The 19,692-nt window shown below is 41.7% G+C and overlaps 1 protein-coding gene across 1 annotated transcript in view; it reads right to left on the reverse strand.

The window, feature by feature from the left end:
- Window positions 1–244: 244 nt before the first annotated feature.
- Window positions 245–19,692, reverse strand: part of PAG1 (phosphoprotein membrane anchor with glycosphingolipid microdomains 1) — a 144,109-nt gene continuing 124,661 nt past the window's right edge. The window contains exons 7-11 of the mRNA XM_015425437.1: window positions 15,656–15,707; window positions 13,499–13,595; window positions 12,026–12,627; window positions 4,976–5,035; window positions 245–2,271 (exon numbers count right to left, since the gene is read on the reverse strand). Of these exons, the coding sequence (XP_015280923.1) occupies window positions 1,921–2,271; window positions 4,976–5,035; window positions 12,026–12,627; window positions 13,499–13,595; window positions 15,656–15,707 (1,162 nt within the window). The 3' untranslated portion in view covers window positions 245–1,920. The remainder of the gene's footprint in view (window positions 2,272–4,975; window positions 5,036–12,025; window positions 12,628–13,498; window positions 13,596–15,655; window positions 15,708–19,692) is intronic.

The following is a 19,692-nucleotide window of genomic DNA, read 5'->3' on the forward strand; positions in this document are numbered from 1 at the left end:
CAGACATGCACTATTTTTTCCCAGAGTTGCCAGCCACTACCCTTCCCCAATTACAGCATTCTAGAGCATGTTTTTCATATTTTGGAAGGACATATGCCCTTCATGCTTTAAAGTAGTTAGTCCTGATAATACTGGTGAGCCATACGGCAAGCCCTTGAAGCTGAATCCGAAGAAAATTGTGTATATGAGGTGAACAAAGCATGGAAACATTGTACAGTCACCTAATTTTTACATTTTGGGTTCAACAGCTGGGACTGCATAATTATAAGGCAAGAAATGTTCTATTATGGACAATGACATTGTTTTGTGCATAGGCACCTGTATGCACATAATCCGGTGTGTTTTCTCATGCTGTCTACACATACGACATTTCCCCTCCCTGAATCTAGGAAAAGCCACAAACAAGGGTCTCCCTTGGTCAGTACTGTCTACCCTAGCAGCAGCAGGATCAAGAAGTAGGTGATCAGCCGTGTACACTCAGCCGTGTACAAAATATGAACACCATATTCATCTTTCAGTGATGGTATGAAATTGTCACTGTGGTTGTAAGGTTCAAAACTGCCTCAAGCCTTTCCCAGTTATATTGCTTGGAGCAGTTCTAAGGATGACAAAATTGTCGTTGACTGAAAAAAGTTTCTGGATCTGTTCGGATTTTATTTTCATCTGTGTGCATTAATTTTTCACTTAACGACTCACCACTCACTTCCTGCTTTAGGCTTCACTACTGAACACTTTGGTGTGATCTTCCAGTGCGGCCACCACACCAGTAATTCCATAATTCAATACCAGTCTGTAATGTTCTGTACTCCAGATGCCTATTTGGGCTGGTAACATATTACTAAATATTGTAAACATTAAAATAAATTATTGGAGTGTCTGCATGAAATCCTAACTTTTAAACCATGAGGAACGCAGTCCCAAGGAAGAAACGGGTGTGTTCTAAATGCTACGAGATCACAGTATTCTATGAAAAATGAATTCTACAAGATACTTGGGAATGAGAGTACCATTCCATAGACCACAACAAAGCAAACAAGTCGGCATATCACTTTTTACCATCTCAGACTGCAGTTCCTCGCAACTAGTTCCCACAACCACCTTTTTGCTAAATGGCTGTGTTTTCGTACCTGTGCAGAGAAAGATGCAAGCTGAAGCCTGAAAGTGCAATCGGGTTTTCATATTACACTTTTAATACCCATAGCTCCTACAGCTGCTTTTTTGGTGATGTGCTACCCTAGGCATGGCATTGCAAACCTACAGTTCTTTGCCAGTGTGCATGTATGTGTGCTGAGTGATCCTTTGCATGACAACCATCACAAACTTTATGGCATACCTAAATGCTTGTGTCAGCCCATCAGAAGGGGACCTATATCAGAAGGGTGACAAAGTGTTTTAAATTAAAACTTGGCTTTTTAACAACAGGCTCCCTTTCTCTCTGTATATTTTGCAGACAACATGAATGACACTTGTTACTGGTTCTCTCTAAGGAAGCCTTTTCAGTACCTTCAGCTTTCATTTTGAATTATCGCAGGTTGAGGTGACCATCACATACAAGACAAGGCAGATATCATTGTACATTGTGGCAAAACATGCACAGATTTTCCTTTTAGCTTGTGGCTTCTACTTGGCCTCTTCTCCTCTCTATTTCCGTTCTTCAAGTGGAGAAAATAGCCTTCTTCATACTTCAAAAGGTGAGCTCACATATGCAAGATGACTTGCTCATGTGAAACAGCCATCACAGGTCAAACACCATAGACAGAGCTCTTGTATTATCTGACATCGCTTCGGACAAACAGAAAAGCCTTTTCAGTGCCTCATTTCAGTCACATGGCTAAGTCTTGAGACATGGAGTGAATCAGCCTTCAGCCTCCTGAAACAAGTACCAGTAGGACAACCCCAGTGACCTTGTATCAAGTGTCGTTAAAGCCTGGTGATGTCTCTGTTTTGCTGCAAGTCTCCAATGCTCTCATAATCATTCTCTTGTGAGAGATCCGATTGGTTGGTATTAGGCACCGAAACATTTCTGTCTTCCTCGTGACTTAGAGTCTGAATTGCTTCATAGTCAGACTCTAACTCCCCATTTAGTCTGTCTGATGAGTGAGGTGTGGAGATATGGTTTGGGGCATTTTCCAAGTCCTTCACGCTAGCATACAGGCCACTGCAAATAGATGGCGATTTCTGAGGTACATTTTCAGGGATACTGGTATATGTAGACTCCAGCTGTCTGGTGGCCTGCCCTGGCTTATTTACAGATGAGTACATTGCTGAAATCTGGAGAAGAAAATGAAAATATTTTTAAGCCCATAAAAACAGCAAATCCTTCCTCAGGTTATTATTTATAGTTCCCTATTACATACAGTAATCAAAGTATTGAAGTTAAAAAAAACAAACCTCTAGAATATTCTGTTATCACTAAGAACTGGAATGGCACATAAAGTTTGCAACAGGAATGCCACTGAAAGGCAACTCTCTGGAGAGCACTCTTTGTAGACAAAAGTGTAGATGTAGAGACTGCTCACATGTTGGTAAGGCTAATATTTCTAAATGTTAGAACCAGAGAGACAGAAAGCTCGCCATGCTATTTTGGGACAGTATCTTCGTAGCGTACGTAACATGTGACCCAGTCCTACATTGCACATGGCTGCTGCATCAGAGGGGGAGGCAGGGCAGTGAAGTGTCTTTTGGACCAGCTGAGATTTGGCTCCTCCCCTTCAGAAGTATCTTCTTCAGTTGTCATTCCATCTCTTTCTTATGAAACAGTGATGATATGTTAGTGTCTAAATTTACCATCTCTCTTTCCCCCTTTCTGTTTCCCTTTTCCTTTTGTGTTATGCATATTATACTGAAGGTATTTTAAACTGAAAACCGCCTTGTTATACAATGGCAGAAAGATAGTATTATTCACAAAATAAATTTAAAAAATCAAGATGAGATAGCTCTGGGCAAGCCACGCTGGAAAGAGCAGAATTCTAAAAAATATCTTGTGGAGAAACACCCTCCCGCCCAAGAATTCACCCCAATGTTTCAACTATTATGACTGCTATCTGTCCATGAATAGGAGCCCTGCTGCCGAATGATAATTGGTATCAGGGATGAAGGCCATCCCAAATATTATTTTAAAAAATCTGGACAGGAGGGAGAGGGGGCTTTTCCATTTTGGGCAGCTCTTCAGATATGCACAAGCCATGAGGGGCTAAACTTCCATTAAGGGACTTCCATCTTGTCCATGAGGCAAAGGACAATGGAGAGGAGTCCCAACCTGGAGATCTAAGGGAATGATGACCTTTCATTTACTGCAACTCGAAGTAAAGCTCACCTGTCCTAAAGCAGACTTTGTTTAGGAAGTACCTAGAGAAGGGAACGAGGTCTGTGTGCTTTCACCTTTTCTTTATTCCCTCTCTAAACCTGAAACCTTGAACAGAATATGCGTATTCTTTTATTCATTTAGTAAACTTTCTTATGTTTTTAACTAAGTCTGATCTCTGGAAACTCATCATGCCTGTTCGGCCTAGCTATCCGAAGGGTGGTACTGGAGAGAGGGCAGCAAAGAAGCTCTCCATACCTGGAGCATGATAGCTTTTAAAGTGTGAGATTTGCGACAGATTGCCCCGTGATTGCTTGTAGAGGCAGAGCAACAAGGCTCGGTTTCTAAATGGCAAGCTTGGTGTCAGATGCATGACTCTGTCTGACAGGAGACACTCCTAAGAGTCATTGGTGGCAGTCAGTGATTACCCAGGTTGTCATTTGCACCCTTGGGGAGTAAAGGGAAGGGACACATTGCCAAACAGAGACTTGGGGTGGCTGCAGGTCCTTTTGATCTGCCTAGGGTCCAATCAGAAGGAACAAGGATAGGCTTGTGAGTCCATTCTTTCACATATACCCTTTAAAAAAAATTAGATGCAGCCTGAGTTACCCCACCCTGTTGCTCTTAAGTTTTAATTGTGTAATAATCTATGCAGGTCTCTTTTTGTAGCAGGAACTTCTTTGCATATTAGGCGACACACCCCTAATGTAGACAATCCTCCAAGAGCTTACAGAGCTCTTCTTACAGGGGCCACTGAAAGCTCTTGGAGGATTGTCTACCTTAGGGGTGTGTCGCCTAATATGCAGAGGAGCTCCTGCTACAAAAAGAGCCCTGAATCTATGTCATGCTATATATTCAGTAAGTTCTTGTATATAAGAAGCAGGGATGCCAGCCTCCAGGTGGGACGTGGGGATCCACCAGCGCTACAGCTCATCTACCGACTACGGAGATCAGTTCCCCTGAAGAAAATGGATGCTTTGGAGGGTGGCCTCTATGGCACTGTACCCCAGTGAGGTCCCAGCCCTCTTCAGGATCCATTCCCAGATCTCCAGGAGTTTCCCAACCTGGATCTGGCAACCCCCCTCCCATCTATCACCGGTGGCCAGGGAGGACCTGGCAACCCTAATAAGAAGCTATTATAAACTATAAATGTCTTAAAGTAGAATTCTTGACTGGCATTACTCAGACTTGCATCCAAAGTGGCTCTTGTACATGCAGAAGGCAACTCAGCATATATAAGAAGGCAATTCGGCATATATATGTCGCCTTGCCAGCCACTCTGGAGAATTCCTTGACCCTCTGGAGTGGCTTTTGGGGAGCATGAGTAGACTGCAATGGGATGGGAAAGCTGCAATGTGCAAATGGAACTCCATCTGCAGTTCTTTGGCTACAAACCATGGCTTTCAATACTAAATGTATTCCTGTGCTACCAGAAATTGAGCTCAAAGTTTAAAACTAGCAACTGCAGGCGGTCTATTCCACTGTAAATTACATAAATTGTTATAGCTTCTAGGTTTGCATACACTAAAAATAATCCACTTTTGGGACGGTGGAGGAAAGCATCTCTCTATTGATTTGCTCTGTGTTCTGAGACCCTGCTTAATCATACAGCATTTGTTCCGATTTAATCACTGGGAAAAGACGTTATTACATTTCATGCAGGAAACCCACCTCATCTTCTGTAAGAGATGGGTCTTCTTCTCGGGATTTGTAAGACAGTGAACTAAGCCTCTGGGGGGAAAAGACGGAAATAAGCCTTATTATCAGCCAACAGTGACAGACTAGGAATCAGTATAATATACTAAATGGTCATTTCCACACCCTTCCATTTTCACATTAGCCAAAATCCACACTGCAGTTTCTGAGATAACAGCCTAGAGGTAAGCACAGCTTTTAGACGTGGCAGAACCTTTGTGATGAGTCTGAGTGCTGAAAAAATGGGCATAACGGTCTAATAGCTCAGCTTTTCTTCAAAAAATTAGGAAGCCAGCAAAATGCCTATGCATGCAAACAATACCAAAAAAAACCCACAACACCCACAAGCTGTTGGTGTATCACAGAACTTTCATTTGAATTTTTATATGTTTCATTAACAATACCAGTATGTCCATAAATTTTATTCTAGAATTCCATAAAGTAAGATTTAGCATTTTCTTAGGTTTAGAGAAAATCTACAAGACAGAAATTTAATTGTCCATTGCAATGTATTGCAATGCAAGTTAAAAGTTGTCTGTCTAGCCTCAAACCAAATTGAGGCCAGCATAATGGGGTTTGGCCATCTATAGTTTGAGATGGCCAATATCTAATTACTATAAATGGGATGGACAGTTTCCACTTTGAAAAGAACAGCAACAAAACATACCAGAATTCTTTTCCGTGCTTTGGCAGACACATGTATACTAGATTCGAAAAGGCAGATAAGATTAGCATAGGCTCTCCTCAAAGATAACATACAAATTCATGAAAAGTTCTATATTATTGAAAAAGGGTCATACTCAGGGCCAAACTAGACGAAACGCCATTCCTGGGTTCCCACTTCCATTTTGCAGAATCCTGGAATGCCATTTCAGAGCAACGTGTGTGTGTGTGTGAGATTCTGGTTGGGGCTGGCACTGCAGTGGTGAGAGGAGAGGCCCCTGCCTTCTCCCTTTGCCATTTTTCCAAACCAAAACAGTGCCAGTGGGGCATAGGGTTGCCAGGTCCTACCATTCTGCCACCCGGGGGATGGGGCTGGGGCTGAAGGTCCTCTCTGGGAGTTCTTGGCCTGCAAATGTCCCGAAATGCAGCACAATGGAGTCACCCAGAAGTGACATAATCACGTTTGCCCCAAAACCAGAGCATTGGCGGCATGATGACATCACTTCCGGGTGATGTCATTGCACCACATTACAGGGCATTTGCAGGTGGGGTTTCCCTCACTGGCTAGCTGGCTGGTGGCATGGAAAAGCTCACAAAAGCAGGGGAATCCCTCCCCAGACCGGGGGCTAGCAACCCTAAGGGGCATTATTTGCCAACATGGCCCTCCAGGACCATTTTGGCCCAGAAGCACAGTTCAGGGCAGAAGACAGGAGTCCTCCCCCCACCCTGGTCTTAACCAGAATCAGGTCCCAGCAGCACTTGTAAAAGGCTTTATGAGGATTCTACAAAATGGAGGTGCATCCCCAGGGACAGTGTTTTGTCTAGTTCAGCCCTCAGGTGAACAGCACACATGTGATCCCAGGTTTAATGCCAGTCTCCTCCAGAGGATCTCTGTCTGACAGCTGCTGCCAATCAAAGCTATAATATGAGCTATATGGACCAATTGTCTATATAAGGCAAGTTCATATGTTAATTCCGACAGTATTTCCATGCAGAGAGTGTTCCCCTACCACATTTTCTTCTTAGGGTGTTACCTACAACTACAGATTTGAACTGATTTAACCATCATTCCTTCAGTCACAGTTGCAGGATGCGCAGACTGAGTTCTCAGCACCTTGCCAAGCTTTGGAGAAAGCCAAAAGTTTATATTAAAAGTTTGTATTATCGACTAGCCCGCCACCTGTGCTTTGCTATGGTATTTAAGTTCCGTAAATCCAGTTATAATACTGATGATGTGAAATTTGAAATTTGACATTTGTTGTATGAATTCTAACGGAGAAGATTGTAGTGTAAGAAATGAAGTGAGATATACATACTTTCCCCCCCTCTACTGAAGGACCTTTCTCTAGACCACATTGGTGGTTCTGCCCTTAGGTGCTAGGAATACCAGGCTGTTTGATGAGTTCACTCTGGAGCAGGCCACATAGAACTGTCCTTTTAAGAAGCAGTCGTCTGTTAAGTCAGCTCCTGCCACCTTCCATGAAAGTGATGGCCTCTCTACTTGTGTTTCTGGATTGTTTTGCTCATATGGACACTGTGTTGTTCTGAGCATCTCAGAGTGATCTTGCTGGTACTTTGCCTGTGCAGCTCAGTGCACTGCAGGAGTACTTTGTGAAAATGTCTTTGCCGCATTCCTAAGTTGCCTCCTCCTTGTAGCGTTGGTGTATCTGGCTCAACATTTGCCAGGAGCTTTCCTGGGGCAGTAAGAGGTGTGAGGGGGCGTTGGTGTGAAGGAGTGGTGATGTGGTGGACATTTCTTCAGGTTCATGAGGGAGGCACGCATCGAAATGGCTCCTAGAAATGTCCTTTACTATCTCCCCATAAACATTCATACCCTGGCCCTGCTCCTACACCTGACAGACACCGGCCTGTCTGGTGTTGAGGGGGATTGTATTTAAAGGCATCGGGGAGGCTGGGCCAGCAGCAGTGCTAAGGCAATCCTGCTGAGCAAACCTCCCCGGCGGCTGTAAGCATCCCACCTCCTCTCCTACACCTGACAACTGCCTGTCCTGTGTAGGAGGGGGAGGAATATTAGAAGCCATGGTGACAGACAACCGCCTGTTAGGTGTAGGAGGTGGGGGGAGTGTGTTGGAAGCCATCAGAGAGGCTGTGCCAGCAGCTTTGCTTCACCTCACAGGTGGTTCTTGGCCACTCCGGATTTCCTCAACTGTCATTAGCTGTCTGCAGTCCCCTGTAACTATTGGCTTTTTTTACCTCAGAACACTGAGCTCTGCAGTTGACCAATCAAAGGGTGGGGGGTGCAGGGATGCATCCGCCTGGGAGCCGCATAGGAATCAATGGGGGGAGCACATTTCCCCCCTTTTGACCCACTTAGGGTTCGAATTTCTAAAAATCCCTTCTTAGCGAGTACCTACATCACGATAGGAGTGCTCTCCCCGAATTTGGTGTCTCTAGGTCCAGCGGTTTGGCTTGGGCGTTGATTTTACAGTGAGGGGACTTTCTTTTATATATATAGATTTAGAACATGTATGTACTGCTTTCCAGATACATGTTACTTTATCCATGATATTGAATGAGCCTTTCTGAACAGACACAGTTGTCCTATGGATGGAGAAAGATCCAGTCTTGTCTAAAGGTAGTGTTTGCTGTGATCACACTTTGCTAACACTCAGTCTTCAATATTTTGCTGCTATAAAGATTTGATTTCTCCAATTTAAGGATCAGTTCACACATTTGGGTTTCAAAAATTGCCTTTCCAAACAGAACACCAATTTTAAAGTATCTTCTATAACAATCCACTATATAAGCCTGATACAATTTTGTCCTTGTTAAGTTCAGCTACTCTAACAAACTGCTCACATTTTGGGAGCAATGTTGAGCAGAAGTAACCCCTATTGTAAGCAGATGTAAGCCCCGAGTTACTCCCAGGAAAGTGTTCCTAGGACTGCTGTCTTTGCTGTTTATAATCCTATTGTATATCTTGACATTCCTCTTCTGCATCTAATTAAACTCACTGCAGTGGAAAACCATTCTAAATAAAGACCTGATGACATTAAAACTTCCCATGTTCTTAGGTCAGCTCTTGAAGTGAGGGATTCATCTTAGCAAAATAAAGGTTCATCTCCTCAGCAGAGGGCAAGTAACAGTCACAGATTTCCCAAGTCATTCTTTATACTTGGTAGAGTGTGAATGTGTATTTCCACATCCAGCAAAATAGCCCCCAATATACCATTGGTGGTAGATATGCTTCAGATAACATTCTAAGTAAGTAACCATATAGAAAAGGCAATATGTACAGAATTTATGGAAAGATCTATATGACTAAATTCTTCCAGTCAAGCAGATACGGTTGTTCATGACTACGGAAAGCTAACATGAGAAACTGGACAATCAGGATAGATCAGTTCAGTGCAACTGCAGCACAACAACATTTATAGATTTGATAACTACAATTATGTATTCCATTATTACCATTTGCTAATATGCTGCAATTGTATTTTTCAAGGACAAGACAAAGCTATGTTTCCATATATTATCTAGTGTATACTAGAAGGATCAAATTCTGTGTAGCTCCACTTCAGAAGCCTTTTTCTGAATACATTTCCATTAGTCAAATGTTTTTCCCCAGCTCTTCAGGGACTGCAGGTGACATTTCTTGATTAATTCTTCTAAGTGGAACCACTGCAACGAATTCCCAGTTCTGACACCTTCTGATACTGTATATTGTTCAAACTGAGGAGCTACAGTACAGTGAATATATTTATTTGAATTAGTAGTTATGAACCACATAGAAGTTTTGGGATTTCTTTGACACACCAGGAATATAGTCAATACTGTGTCAAAGAAATTACAAATGATCTTCATAAAATATTTAAAAGAGCCAAAATGATTCTTACAGAGATAATCATGAATTCAACTGGCTTTATGCTTCATTACTATACAAGACTAAATACATAACATTCCTAACATTCCCTTCCTCTGCATACTTGTGGAGGGATTCCGCCTCCTTCTACATACATCGCTGTGCATGCATGCCTAGAGAAGGGCCTAGACTGTACTTAATAACTATAGTAATACATATATACTAGCTTGGAAACCTTCAATCATGTAACAGGTTAATTCACTGTGACCATCTGGTGATAGAAAATACTTCACAAAATAAATCGAAAGATTTAATGAAGTGGTCATAAATTTTAAAAAAAAATTTGGAAAGAAAATCCTACTTGGTAGGACTTTTCGCTAAAATAAGTGGAGTCTACCAGCCATCCTCTCACTCCGTGACTTGGACATCTTGCTATCAAAATTATTTTAATTCCACAAGTTCCAGAAAAAAGACCTGTCCTGGGCTAGCCCTGATGGATGGAGCCACCAGTTTTGGGCAAAATCCTGGCCTGAAAGGTGGAGAAATCCCCAATAACTCCTTACATGACATTTTATGGAATTCACTGCCATTGAATGCATCAATGGTTATGAGTATGGATGTTTTTAAAAGGCAGTTAGGTTCATGGAGGAGGGATCCATCAATGGCTACTAGCCATGGTGATTAGAGGGAACCTCCGCATTCAGACACAACAAACCTTTGAATACCAGTGCTAGGAGGCAACATCAGGGAAAGTCGTTAGTTGGCCCTCTGTACGAAACAGGTTGCTGGACTAGATAGACCACTTGTCTGATCTTCTTACATTCTTATTTTAAACATGGGCTCAGTCTGGAGATACAGCTTATCTGGAATACTGGTTGTACTTCATATTTCTTCTAAAGTTGGGAAATAATGTATCTGCCACACATACACTGAAGAAAAATAATTATTATTGAAACCTCTGCATATTTTAGAGATCATTAAAGGAACTATGGTTTGTTTAAAAGAAATAGCAATTTTAAACTATATTGTTCATACAATTCCTTGTCCCCAACCAATTATTCAACCATAAACATACAAAAACACAAAGGGTGCGTTCAGACGGGGGATTTACAACGGTTAGGGTGCTGGTTCCAACCGGTGTACTTACGGGCGTTCACACAGCGAACATCTGCCTCCCGTCCCTAACTGTTGTAAACCCCTTTAAACCATTGCACTCTGCCACTAGGTCCCAACTGGTGGTAAACTGAGTGCAACGGTGCACCCCGGCGTCTGATCGCTCTCCCCCGTTCCCCAGCTACTTCCGTCGGATGCCTGAGGCTTCCGGCTTTCCCCCGCCATTTTTTTAAAAAACCAAGCGATATGGGCTCGGGCGAAGCTTCGCCCTGAGCGTTTGTTAAAATAATAAAAAAAGCCCCTTACTTTAACTTCCCGGAGGAGTCCGGGACTACAGGGAGGCCAGGTTGGGCTTTAAACTTTAAAGGTAAGTCCTTACCTTTAAAGTTTAAATGTAATGGGGGGGGGGGGGTTGAGCATGCGCAAAAATCACCATTCTCTGAATGGCTGCCTATGCGCATGCTCAAACTGTCCTTAAAAAAAAAAAACACGCCGACGCCCGCAGCGTGTGAGCGGGCGTCCAACGGAGGGCTCCGCAAAATGGAGGGTAAGTGTGATTGCGTTTCTGCCGGCAGAAACGCCCCGTCTGAACGCACCCAATATGTGACATATATTACAGTAAATGTGAGAAGCCAGGTAAATACATTTACAGGATTTTAAGAGGTTAGTAAAAATTTTAGGAAATTCCTACTTCAGACATCTACCAAGACTCTGGAACTCTCCTTGCAGATACTGATCTGTCCCTTTCTCTCGCCCTCTTCCACTGGTGGGGGAAAACTTTTTTGTTTTGCTCAGTGAACTCTCCTTCAAGACCAGTGTTTTAATTGGTTAAGATAATGACTCAGCCCTACCCCACCTTCCTGAGTAGATATAAATTACCTGCCTACCATTTTTCTTCTCACCTTGACACAGAGAGTACTCCATCTTTCTGTGTTATACCTCTGAGGATGCCAGTCACAGCTACTGGCGAAACGTCAGGTTCTACAATGCCAAGACCACGGCCACACATCCCGGAAAATCTACAGCAGCTAATGTTTTAATTGTTGCATATGTTGTTTTTAATTGTTTTAATGATATGTGTTTCTTTTGGCTGGTTTTAAGGGTTTTTAAGATAAGATTTTATGATGTATGTTGTCATTTGTTAAAACATACCTTGAGAGGGCATAAAGGCAGGATATACATTTTGCTAAATAAAAATAAATAAAATCTAAAGGAAGCTGGCTTTGGTATGCAGAAATCTGTGCCTCAATACACCTGTGAATCTTTACAGTACCATAGTATTCTTCACTATTTTTTCTACTTTTGCCAAATAGCTGTATTTTATCTTAATCTCCATCATTTATTGGTAAAGAACGGCTTGTGCCAGGGTAAATACCAGAAATAGATCTCATACATTGGTATGATTTTGTATAAGATGTACAGTGTACCTTGTCAGGTTCACTAGGGCCATCTGTCACCTCTTCCTCCACTTTGGCTCCTTTCTCCTGGACATTCTCATTTTCATCTAGGAGCTTCACAGGTACTGGAGGTGGAGCTTCATCTTCCATGTCTGGAGTGTTGCTAAGAGGACTCTCTGAATTGGCACTTTGACGACTCTTTTTATTTCGGTCAACAGATGCATATTCAGCTGACTCAGTCTTGCGTTCAGAGACATGATCAAGACTCCCATTAACTATCACTGTTGCTTTGGGTCTGATACTGCAGCTCTTGTCTGAATTAGTGGCTGCTCCCAGCTCCTTAATTTCCTTCACTGTTTCATACAAGCAGTCCTCAACAATGTTTTCCTGGGAGGAGCTGTCTTTCAGTACTTCATAGGGCCCCTCCGTTCCTACAACATGATCGCTTTCTGTAGTTCTTGTTGACAGCATAGTTTCAATGGCATTATTTGGGGGAATTCTGGGTAGCTCCCTGCTTTGATGACATTTTAATGATCTTCCCAGACTGTCCTGATGATCTAACAGATCTGTAACAGAAGTTTGCACTTCTTCGTAAGGCTGGATGCAAGCAGTTGTGCTATCTTCTGAGAGGACTACAGAAAAATAAAACAAATACATAACATAATCAGCTATGATTTCACTGTACAAGGGCAGAATCTATTGCAGAAATGTTAGGAAAACGTATTATGTTATAGGACGGGTTTATGCAATACTCTGGGGACTGGATTATCTCTGCTTATATTGCAAGTTCTCGCCTGTCTGCTCTTTAATTGGCCAAGATGAAACCTAACTATGCAGGAGCTTCTCTTTCCACAAATGAATGAGCACCTTTAATATAGATTATATTTAGAAAGCTTGATCACTTTGGAACATAAGTTAGGTAATGCCATAATTAATTTTCTTGTCAATTTTTTTCTGGTTTTTTTCCTGGTAATTTTCTTATCAAAAGAAACCTAGTGGGAAAGAGGGAGAGAGCAGACAGAAGAAACACCCCTCCTTAGATATTTTAAGGACAAAATGGTGTCCTCCTGAGGTTACTGAAGCTTTAATCCAGTTTTCCTAAACGTATTTTGATCTGTGTTTTTGTTATTGTTCTGCTTTATCCCTAAGTTGTGAGAAGCTTAAAATAAAATCGCTTTCTGAAGACAAAGCAGGTTTAAAGCACTTGTATGGAAGGGATCTAAGTTCTCCATCTTTATCTTTTAAAGGATGACATGAATGGCCATGCAGTACAGCAGAGAGCTTCACATTCTGGACGCTGCTTTAAAAAGCCAATGTTAATCTTATCAAAAACGTTTTGGGCATGGGCAGAGAGCAGTGGGAAGATGAACATAAGTCCTTATAAGGAACATATACAGAATCATAAGACCACATATCACTTCAAGGACCACAGATAGTTCATTCACACACTGAGTTACAAAGTAGCAAGTACTGAGCAATAAGAGATCAGAAACCAAATCTTACCATCACCATTACTGAGTCTACCATTTTGTTCACTGCTGGCAAGAGGATCTGTAGCTAGACTTGTAACAGAGTGGCTGAATGCCTCTTTATCTGAAGGCTACAAAGCAAAAATATATGTACCAACGTATCATTTCAACGTATCATTTTAACAGGGGAAGAGGTAACATTATTCAGTAATAATTATTTAGGAATAAGTGTTAATTTGAGCTATCATTTTATGCCCCATTTATTTATTGATTTGATTTGTATCCCACCCTTCCCGCTGAGACTAACACACAACTTAAAAAATATATCACTTCCATCATTTAAGAAATGTAACTGTACTCCCATTTTTCTAGCTGTTATTCAGGGACACATGCCACTCTCGCTAGACTCTGAAAAGCTGGGTGTGAATAAGAATCATTAAATAGATTTATAAATTTTGTTTTTAAAAATTTGCAATAAAATAATCAATAATAAACATATACTTATAAAATAATACTATTTATAACCCACCCTCTTCCCTCACAATGGAAACCAACACAGTTAACAGAGCTTTTTCATACAATGCATAGTGTTTATAAGTTAAGAGCCTGTATAAAATAATTAAATAAGCCTCCTCCCACTACATTCTTCATTGCATGGGCCTCAGTAGTCATTGTTAATGATCCCAGTGTAATATCTGCAAAGGCTTGCTGGAATAATAAAAAGGCCTGAGAGTGATCAAGTTTTGACAACTGCCTTGGGAGAACACTGCACAAAGGAGTTGGTCTAGAAAAAAGCTCTGTGCATTAACAGGTCTAAGAGTGCGAGGAAAAGTCCTGGAGCATATTCTCCTCCCCAGATGTCAATAGGCAAGAGGGCTCATAGGAATTTGTTAATTATAGCCTTTTAGGGTGCATTAAAAGGGAATAATTTTACTGTGCATTTGCAGAGTAGGGCCAAAACACCAAATCTTGATGTATAAAATCTTGCGCTTGCATGCAAACACAGAAGCATAATGAAGCTGAGCAGGAATTGTTTTAATTTATATTTCTAATAATTTTAAATATGTAACAGGAAAAAGAACAAGGCTGATATTTCCCTGCTGGACAATGTCTCCAGGAACTACTGACGGGCTATGTAAACAGTTACCTGTCAATCCTTACACAAAAGCCCAAATAACCAGGCATAATAGAGAGAACCATAAGTAAATTATGTTAAAACAAGAAAAAAAATGTAGGATAATCACATGCTGTCATTAATCTAAAAATAAGAAAAGCCTTGCATGGATGTTGATGTCTAGTGCAGAAGATGAGATTGATTGATTGCATCCATGTCTTTCTCAGCTAACTCTGCATTGCTAGTAACTTTGCTCTACAGTGCATTATAGGACATACCATTGGTGCACGGGGTGGATTGATTTACAGCTAGGGTTGCCAAGTTGAATCTTCTTACCAGTGGGGGAGCATCGCCGGGCTCCGGAGGTTCTCCTCCGATGCGCGCGCGCCGCCAGCACATCCCGGAAGTGACACGCGACGTCAATCACGTTGGGGGCGTGGCCCCGATCGTCGGAGGGAAAACCATAGAGTTTTCCCTCCGACGATCAGGGCCACGCCCCCAACGTGATCGACATGGTTACGTCACCTCTGGTGACGCAGCCACACTGCGCTTCGGGGGGGCAGAGTTCCCCCGGGGCCCAATTCCGCGGCGGCGGAAATCGGGCCTCCAAAGCGGGGGTTTACCTACCACCCGCCCCCACTTGGCAGCCCTATTTACAGCCTGCAGCAAGTAGAACCTGCTCAGTTAGGGTTGCCACCCTCCCGATGGCACCTGAAGATCTCCTGCTTTTACAATTGATCTCCAGATACCCCAAAAAGAAAATGGCTGCTTTGGATAGTGGAGTCTATGGCATTATACCCTGCTCAGGTCCCTCCCCTCCGCAGGCTCCACCTCCAAAATCTCCAGGTATTTCCCCACCCAGAGCTGGCAACCCTATGCTCAGTCATGAGCAAGCCAAAATGACTATCATTAATCCATCTCCTCACAAGGTTTGTATACACATGAATGACCACTTAACCTCATGTGTGACTACATACGCACACACGTTGTAGCTGAATGTTTTCAGTGATTAAGTTTTCTTCTTAATTAGAGGCTCTGAACTATAGAAATGCACTTGGAATAATAAATTATTTTTACCACATTCATCAGATTTTCATGGTCTCCATTCTGTTGCTTGGGTCTCTTCTCCCTTTAATTCAAATAAATCTTTAAGTACTTTGTTAAAATAATCCTGGAAATTCCTAACATCTATCCATAACTTACAAGCATCGAGCAGTACTGGTGTAATGTTAGCACCATCCCAACCCAACTGCAGTGGCTATATTCAGATGTGAAAATAAATAATGGTGTATAATCTGTGGTTTGAGCAAAGCCCAATTAGTTATGATATTTGAATACTGACAGTTGGCACCAAACTAAGATTTCAAAGCAGAGACTGTAGATTGTTTGTTAACCACAGTTGTTGACTTCCATATTCACACAGTAATCATGTTTTACTGTAACTTCTGAATTCACAAACCAGTTTGTTGAAAAGCATAATTTTCCTCACTGCATAGGCAGCAGTATATCTAAGATGTCCTCCTTGCTTCAGGCATTACTTAGAAACAGACTTGATACACACTCCACAGTTTACCACAATACCAGAATGTAACCAGTAAGTTACACAGAAGTTCCTTTGAAATTAACTGAGATTAATTTAGTTGCAACTAATTTACTCTTGTTTAGTTCTCATGGAAATTAAGTACTACTTGCTTTAATGACCATGCTGGGGTTTTTAGCCTTCTTGACACCAAAAGGGTTGGAACACCTGGAGTCTAGCAGCCATCTTTGTATTTCCCACACTTTGGGGAGCTCACGTGTTTCCTAATGCACCTTTATTATTAATGCTGTAGGACTCTATACTGCTGCCACTGAAACTTTCTGAAAGAAATTTAACTTTGGTTCAGTTGCAGCTCTTTTACTGTTCATTCGGTATGGACAGAATGCGGGAGGACACCAAAAATAAGAACATCAACCTCCTTCATCTGTTATTCTGTTTCTTATTTATAGGGATAGGCTTGTTGCAGTATTGTGATTTTTTTAAATGTTTGTTTTAAGGGCTGAACTTTGCATCTCAACTCAACACAACTTCTGTAGCTAGCATGACACCTCCAAAAAGAAGACTTTGTAGCTCTCACCCTTGAAAGGAAACGTAAAGCTTCTTAGCAGTGAGCAGGGGTCATTTGGGGGGGGGGACGCCATCCCCCCGGGTGAGGTGCGGGAGGGCGGGGCCTGGAGCTCCCTGCTGGTGCCCGCTGGAGGTCGCCGCCGGCTGTGGGGAGGACACACTTCCGGTGATGTCAGGGGGTGTGGCATATGCTAATGAGTTATGCTAATGAGTCCCCCTAGCTCTTTTTCTACGAAATGACCCCTGGCAGTGAGCTGTTTTGGTTTGATATGGAGACAGGTCATTTTGGACACAGCTTTAAAGCATCATCTCAATGATTTATATTTTCTGAAAATGCTTATGTTACTCAGAGGTATCCTGTTTCTCTAGAGTCCTATAGTAACTCAATTTTATATAAAAACAACCAATAATCTTGTGTCAGTTCGAAGATATACCACAATAAAAGCTTTCCTAGACCAATGCCTACTTCCCCTAAAAAGCATCTGATGAAGTAGCCTATGAAAGTTTATGACACCTTAAATTGGTCTTCAGGATTGCCTCTATGCACAGCTATTGCTCCCTGTGCAAACAGCAATGTTTTTTTTTAGCTGGGCTTCTAGAGAACATTGCTGTGCATTCACCCCACCTTTCAGGCTTTCCTGAGTCCTGCAGCAGGTTTCGACAAAACTTATGCATCTTTCTTGGGAAGAACATACCCAAATAAGGTTTGGGGAAACTGTTGATCAGGGGTGGTCAAACTTGCTTAATGCAAGAGCCACACAGAATAAACACCAAATGTTTGAGAGCTGCAAGACATGAACAAATATTACATACATATTTTTATTGATAAATGTGCAAATTTGCTTTTTATTAACATTAAACGAGACTGCCAACATAAAAACAAAAGGGGTAAAAACAGATATTTATAATGATATTTATTTGTTTGCTAATGATATTTATTTGTCTAAAAGAGAGAAAGAGAGGTAGAAAGAAAGAATGAAAGAGGTGGAAATAAAGAGAGAAAGAGAGAGATAAAGAAAAAAAATAGATGAGGGAGGGGGAGGAAGGAAGGAAGGAAGAGAGAGGGACAAAAAGAGAGAAAGAAACAAAGAAAGCAAATAGATGGGGATCCTGCCGGGAGTCACACATTATGTGTGAAAGAGCCACATGCAGCTCCCGAGCCACAGTTTGGCCACTCCTGGTGTAGATGGTAGTGTGCAGATTGCCACACCTCCCTGCCCGCATCTAGTACCATTTCCCCCTACCCAGGCGTTTTGACTTTAAAAAAGTAATTAGATGTAGATATATTCTATAGTGATTATCTTTTAAAAAATGACAAAAAGACCGGGGGTGGTGGTGGTGGTGGAATAGTAGGTATGAGGCAAAAGCACAGAGAAAGACTACATGGCTGTGATCACACACACTAAACAGTCCACTTTCAATCCACTTTCCAACTGGATTTTACTGTGTGATCTGGCAAAATCCAATTCGAAAGTGTACTGAAAGTGGATTATTCAGTGTGTGCGATTGCAGACCATGTGGAAGCAAAGGACTCTTTGTGCCTGGCTGCTCTTCAGGGGTTACTGGAGGACTGGGGGGAGGTAGCTGTGAATTTCCTGCATTGTGCAGGGAGCTGGACTAGATGAGCCTTGAGGTCTCTACCAGCTCTACGTTTCTCTGTGTTTCCTTGCACTGAGAATGTGGAGGAGGAAACAAAGACCAGCTAGCTGGAAAAGTATCCACAGGATTATGTGTGGGCCAGGCTTCATCTGATGACTGCTCTAATCCTAAAATGAGCTGTGCCAGCAAACCAGTGCTTAGAATAATGGCCACCAGCTGCTGTCCTTCTGTAACATCATTCTCAACAGAATATTTCTGCAAACACGAACACAAACTGGTACATAACGCTCTCAAACACAAGAGTTCTTAGAGTGGAAGATTTACATTTCCCTATTCCCCAGAACTCAGTGGCAAATCCCACATTAACTGTAGCTGTCCTTCCAAAAATGTATTTCATTGAAAGCTGACTAATTATACCATTTAAATTCCTCATACTCTCTGTACAGCGCACAACATGATTCATGTTTGCAGTTACTAATTTGCTCCCTGAAGCTTTTCTGACAAAGCATCTGTTTTTTTTACGTCGTCATTTATCGTATCAACAACATCAGTGTAAGTATTCTAGGAATGAAGGGGATTTACTGTAATTGCATTTTGCGCAAGTACCTGCTACATGACTATCATGATATCATGTCTGGCCTAACAACATGCTAAATTATTAAAGCACAACTGCCAGATAATGTCTGGCAAAGAATTTGCATAGCTTGTTAGAAATCCCCAGCAGACAGATTCGTATAAAACATTTCTCCAGTTTTCTCCTACTGGAAATGTTTTAAGAGAACTTCAGGGATAAAAGATGCAAAAGAAGGCAGGAGTTATCAGTCACAGACTTTGGTAAGAACTCTTCGGGGATATTTCACTCCCAGTCCAAAGACCCTGAAAATTTAACTACATGCTCCACAGTTGTTATTATTTTTCCAATCAGTTTATATGAGCAACAGAAATTAAAGGGAAAAAGCAAAGCAATTTATTATAGAAGGGGTTTTAGCCAGCCAGAGGCCTTGTTGTTCAACTAATCAGCAATGGAAAGGATGTTGTAATTAGTTTAAGCCACATTACAGAGGGAGATTAATTCAGATTAATTTCAGTTAAAATCAAATTAAAGAGGCATTTTAAAAAACTCAGCGTATTTTCAAGCATTTCTATGTTAAATTCTCATCAGCCTTAGATTATAAATCTGTTTTTGAGGCTCAGAACTTCTAACATTAAATATATACATCAATGTTATTGTTTCTCGGCACTGCCCGTACAAATTCTGATATAAGTATATTGGTTTGCAGTGTTCTGCACTGGTAGCAGCTGGTGCACTGATCTTAAACTCTGAAGTCGAACCTACTTATATAGGAGAATGAGGTTCAAATGAGCTGATAGAGTTTTATGGCGGCAGGCACTTCAGATTGCAGGTTTG

This window comes from Gekko japonicus, unplaced genomic scaffold, assembly GCF_001447785.1.
Source record: "Gekko japonicus isolate JY-2015 unplaced genomic scaffold, Gekko_japonicus_V1.1 scaffold301, whole genome shotgun sequence".
Classification (NCBI taxonomy): Eukaryota; Metazoa; Chordata; class Lepidosauria; order Squamata; family Gekkonidae; genus Gekko; species Gekko japonicus.